Below are 5,407 nucleotides of genomic sequence, written 5' to 3'. Positions count from 1 at the left end.
CACCACCACCACCACCACCACCACTAACAATGCAACCATCATTATCACTGTCAACTTGATAAGTATCATCATCATCGTCATCATCATCTTCTCTGTAATATATTTTTCTTTTCCTAGTTGCCATAATATTGATTCTTGTGTCCCACCTCATTTCCATGAAGCAGCGTTGGTGGGAGTGGGGTACAAACGGACAAAGGTGGAGGGAGGGAGAAAGGGAGAGAGAGAGAGAGAGAAAATGGTGGTGGAGGCAACCAACCCTTCCCACCCCCCACTCCATGTCATCTTAATTCTCTTTTCTATTCTTGATTGACATTAAGAAAATAACAACTTCCTGTCTCTCTTCCACCCCTCCCACACACAGGTACTAGTTAATTCACTTGTGTGTGTGTGTGTGTGTGTGTTCGTATATACAAGCCACAACTGGTCACTGGGAATGAATTTCACCAGGCCTTAAATGGAAGCCAGCCACGAGTGGAAGCTATGTCGCAATGTCAACCTGCCATTTTGGTCTGCTGCACATTTTCCTTTTCTCTTTCCTGTCAACTGACAACATCAAGATGACAGGTTCAAATCTGAACCAGGGAACAAAAGGACATGACACAGTTGTAACTCCCATTGCTAACCACCATGAATCAGAGATGATTAGGTTCTTGAATGTGGCCGGGTCCTTCATGGGAAAGAGACAGAGGCCCCTGTTGGGGACGTGTCCTCTGTGGACAAAGAAAAGAGACAATTCTGGTGAACAAATGCCATTAGGATGGTTGAATTGATTCAGCAAGGTCCAGGCTATGAACAACAGTAACAACAACAACAACTTCAGTGTGACAATGAGGACCAACACCTGCTGATTCTGACATGTCATCACCTTCATAGCCATACCAGGACCATCATAGGGGCTTTGGGTAGTTTCATTCAATGACTTGATTCTTTCATGTATCTAAATAAACAGTTAAGCCATTCATCTGGGACTAAGGGTTACTCTTCTGTTTGACAGGATCAAACCTGTTGAACAACTGTATCAGGTTCCAATGTCTGTTTTGCAATGGTTTTGCAAATGTACGCTCTTCATGTCACCAACAGTGCAGTAGGTACTTTTCTTTGTGGTACCAGCACTAGTGGGTCACTTTGTAACTTGCTAAGCTCAAGGGCTTACAAAGGGATTGAATAACCAAAGGAAACTAGGAGAGAGAGAGAGTTTTTTCTTACAGACATGGTAATGAAAGAGGGGGACATATGATGAGGGGAACAGCTATATCATCCTCATCACCCTCATCATTGATTAAACATCTACTTTTCACTTTCCATCTACCAAATCCACTGACAACATATCGACATACATGCATATATATGTGTATGTATATGTATACATACGCACACACACACACACACACACACACACACACACACACTATAAAGGTTATTTTAACATACCAAACTACTTGGTAAAATTATTAACTAATTGATTAATTAATTAATTTTACCCTTTTATTATTAATTATATACATACATATATATATATATATAGCTTTACATACATTTGTGTGTGTGCATGCATGCATGTATCTATCTATCTATCTATCTATCTATCTATCGATATGCATGTGTGTGTGTGTGTGTATGTACATATACATCAGAATACAAAGTTAAAAATGAATAAAGAGAATGAACTCTATTAAAATCTTACTTTTTGTGTCTTCCATCCCACTCTGTGTGTGTTGTGATGTTGATCTGGGCTGACTGAGTGTCTGACCAGCACCACCACCACCACCACCACCACCATTAACAGCAGCAGCAGTAGCAGAACCATCACCACGACTGCCACCACCACCAGAATTATTATTAACAATATTAACCCCTCTACCAAGTCCACTATCATACCTCTACCACCACCACCACCACCACCACCTATACATCAATTGTCAGTAATTTTCTCAGGTAATTCTCACTGCCAAGGTATGTTAAGATGTCAAAACGAATCTGACAGATGAGATGTGTGTGTGGGGTGGGGAGGGGAGAGGTTAACCTGGAAGATGTGAGCAATGTCAAGAGAACTGGTTTGCTGTTGTTGTTGTTGTTGTTGTTGTTGTTGTTGTGCTGGTAATTGTAAATGTGGAGAGGCATTTTATTTCCTTTTTTTGCTGCTTCATAATCTTTGATGATTAAACCATTTTGATCTGAAAAAAATTACAATTTGTCCCAGTGGCCAACTTCTGACTTGATTTTAAAAGGAGACATAAAGGGGACGTTGTGTTACATAAAGGGGACGTTGTGTGTCATACAATAGTCGTTCGGTTCCTGAAAAATTTCACAGTTAATAGAGGAGTTACCTCCCTTGAATCCCAATCTCACTTTCTCCGTCACCAGGGTGCATCGCGCGAGCGCGCGTACGTCAACCAGAATAACAGAATATCGGTTGTTTAAATAGAACACGTTCAACTGCAATTATCTTGGCATCATGTTGCTTAGCAACGCACATCGTGACTGCGCTGTTCTTGTCCAGACAACCTGTATATAAATAACATAAATACTAGAAAAGAAAATAGATATACAAAAAAACCCCACACATTCACACACACACATAATTATTAACGAAGAAAGCTTGATTACTGGATTACGAGCGAAGACCTACCCCCGTTTTTTGACATGGCCTCCGTATCAGATCCAGGGGTTTCAGAAATGAAACAGGGACCGGTTTCGATTCCTGTTACTGAATCCAAAGATAAAAAAGTCGATGTTGCGTCGAGTTCCCTTTTGAGTGTCAGGACGAAGGAGGAGGACGACGATGAGGAGGAGATGGGGGACGAATTCAAATCCGAAGATTTTGAAAGTGGTGAAACGACCGGCGGACTTGAGGGATTAATAGAAACATTATCCAAGATCGTAGTTCAGGCACCACACAACACACCGAGGCAAGAGACACTTATTTATTATGGATAGACCGAGGAGGGGTGGGTATTGAACAAAACAGAACGTACTAATAGTTACGAGTGTTTACATTCTGAGTTCAAATCCTGTTGCAGTTCGTTTATCAACTTTTACCCTCCTGGGGGCGATAAAATAAGGTATTAGCAAAGTCTTAGGGCCCAACGCAATATCAAGTCATTGTCTATGTTAAGAAATTACTCTTTTTCAATAGTTTTATCCGAGTTTTCACCGCCGCCGCCGCCGGCCACCAGGTGGCCCCTTCTGCCTGTATTCCTGAGGGTCGTTCGGAAATGTAGATTCATGTTTGTATGCTACATCTGCTTTGGTTTGTCACGGGTATATTTCAGGGTTTCGTCTTGTCTGTTGTGTAGGGTGCTGGTTGGCGATTGTGTGGGTTGTGTTGTTGTTTAGTCACAGGTCAAGCCTGATCGAAACATTCCAGCCTTGACCACCTTGTGAGATATCTTAAGTAAATGACAACAATGAAAAGGAAAGAAGTAGCAGCTAAATCACCTTCGAATCACACCTGACTGTCTTAAATGAGGAAGGACACATTAAATAATGTAGTTGTCCATAACCTCAAAAGAGATGGGATGGTCATGGGTGGAAAGCCATTGGTTACAGGTCTGCTGGACCATGGCCGATCTGGGGCTAAACAGCAGCCAGAGAATCTTTGTGAATGTTATTTAAGGTCGATTACTATGACCAGGGGTTAGATGTGACACTTAATCCCGTGTGTGCTGCACATGCACTGCGATCACACATGAGGCCACATGGTTATAAGCCTCTCTACTTAACCCTTCAGCCATCTTGTCTACATGTTATTGTCTAATTGATAGCCACATGTTGTACAATCAATTTATTCTTCCTTTTCGCAGAGAACTGGAAGATCTCTCGAGAATTGAATTTCCTCTCAGTTACAAACAGAATGAAGAAAAAGAAAAGAAGGTCTTGGAATATGCAGACAACTTCCGACGCCAATATATCTACTTATATCGTGATAGGAAACCATTGTTGCTCTTCCCAAAAAATGAGTGTGGTGTGGAAGTAAGTCCTAACAGATTTCATTGCATTTTTGTTTTATTTTAACCCAATAAAAATGACCCCTCAAAACTAAATATATTACCCAGTGTCTATTTACAATATTTTGTCTTTAACAGAAACTGGTGTGTACAACAATTCGACCAACCCTGTTTCCTTACCCGGAACTCTACCAGTGGCACACCATTTCGTTGTTTGTTAGTGATTATCTTCAGCCAGAGATGCTCTACCCTTCATATGAACTGGTAAGGTTCTGAGTCTCAAAATCCTTGTTTTTTTTCTATTTATTTGTAATAAAAAGAGAATTAGGTGCCACAGTTTTAGTCATGTTTGTTTGTTTGATTGATTGGTGGATTCTCTCAGAAACTCTTACAGTGTCCACTCAGAGATCAGAGGCACCACTTCAACAATGCTGTCCACTCTGGTATGTTGTGTGGAGATATAACAGTTAGTAGTACAACTAGTACAATGAAATACTGACCACATATGTAGATATAATAGCCAGTGTTACAACTGGTAGTGAAATTTTTTAAAAGGATCACAGGTCCTTCGGGAGTCAGTTTCCCGGATTCTGTGAGATGTGTATTCTGTCCCTGGATGGGAAGCTAGTTGACTGTAGGATTATTCACTTTTGCAGCTGAGTGAACTGGAGCAATGTGAAATGAAGTGTTTTGCTCAAGGACATAGTGCAGCTCTTGGTCAAGGAATTGCAATCTTAGAATCATGAGTGCAACAGCCTGACCACTAAATCATATGACTCCATGTAGTACAGGGGAATACTGACCAAATACGTAAATATAATAGTAGTACAACTAATACAAGCAACCATCTACGCTTATTCATGTGAAAATATTTTTGCAGCCAGCAACCCTTTTGTCTCCGACAACAGTTCTGAGACGCCAGAGAGGAACTTGTTTTGAATACTGCACCATTTTGTGTTCCCTGCTGCTGGGGGCTGGTTACGATGCTTATATTGTCAGTGGTTATGCGACGTTGCATGTCTGTTCAGCAGATGAGACTCTCAAGATCTGTCCTTACCTGGAGACGGAGGCAGAGGTATGTATTATTGTTGTTATTGTTGTAGTAAAACCCTGGGTCAGTCCTGATCCAGTAGACCTAAGATCAAACCGTTTCAAGCACAATCGTCCTTCAGCATGTCTTTGAAAGTGTTCTATAATGTATACAGACGATATAGATACAACACTACCCTACCACACACCTCACTATTTCTACCATGTGTATACCCTGGGGTAGCCCAGTTCGTTAACCAAATTGTGTCAATGAGTAAAATAGGAGTAATCCATTCCAAATTTTGCATAAAACAATGAAATGTTTTATTTATCTTTTCACCAATAGCAAATGCTTACATATATACATGTATGTACATATATGTGCATGTGGGTGGGTGTATATATATATATATATATATATATATATATAT

At 40.6% G+C, this 5,407-nt stretch overlaps 2 protein-coding genes across 3 annotated transcripts in view; one reads left to right on the top strand and one right to left on the bottom strand.

Moving 5' to 3' along the window:
• The window catches only part of LOC106882539 (multiple coagulation factor deficiency protein 2 homolog), a 6,664-nt gene extending 3,953 nt beyond the window's left edge, over positions 1-2,711 (bottom strand). Inside the window, exon 1 of one of the 2 annotated variants that reach the window (XM_052971426.1) lies at positions 2,630-2,711. The gene's annotated coding sequence lies outside the window, so the exon portion shown is untranslated. Of the gene's footprint in view, positions 1-1,684; positions 2,295-2,629 lie in introns of those variants that run through there. The other variant, XM_014933254.2, reaches the window with a different exon arrangement.
• The window catches only part of LOC106882536 (dynein regulatory complex subunit 7), a 31,472-nt gene continuing 28,708 nt past the window's right edge, over positions 2,644-5,407 (top strand). Inside the window, exons 1-4 of the mRNA XM_014933252.2 lie at positions 2,644-2,909; positions 3,804-3,972; positions 4,086-4,211; positions 4,828-5,022. Coding sequence (XP_014788738.1) covers positions 2,644-2,909; positions 3,804-3,972; positions 4,086-4,211; positions 4,828-5,022 — 756 coding nt within the window. The remainder of the gene's footprint in view (positions 2,910-3,803; positions 3,973-4,085; positions 4,212-4,827; positions 5,023-5,407) is intronic.

Source organism: Octopus bimaculoides, chromosome 11, assembly GCF_001194135.2.
Source record: "Octopus bimaculoides isolate UCB-OBI-ISO-001 chromosome 11, ASM119413v2, whole genome shotgun sequence".
In the NCBI taxonomy this organism is placed as follows: Eukaryota; Metazoa; Mollusca; class Cephalopoda; order Octopoda; family Octopodidae; genus Octopus; species Octopus bimaculoides.
This window is presented reverse-complemented; position numbering and strand designations above follow the sequence as displayed.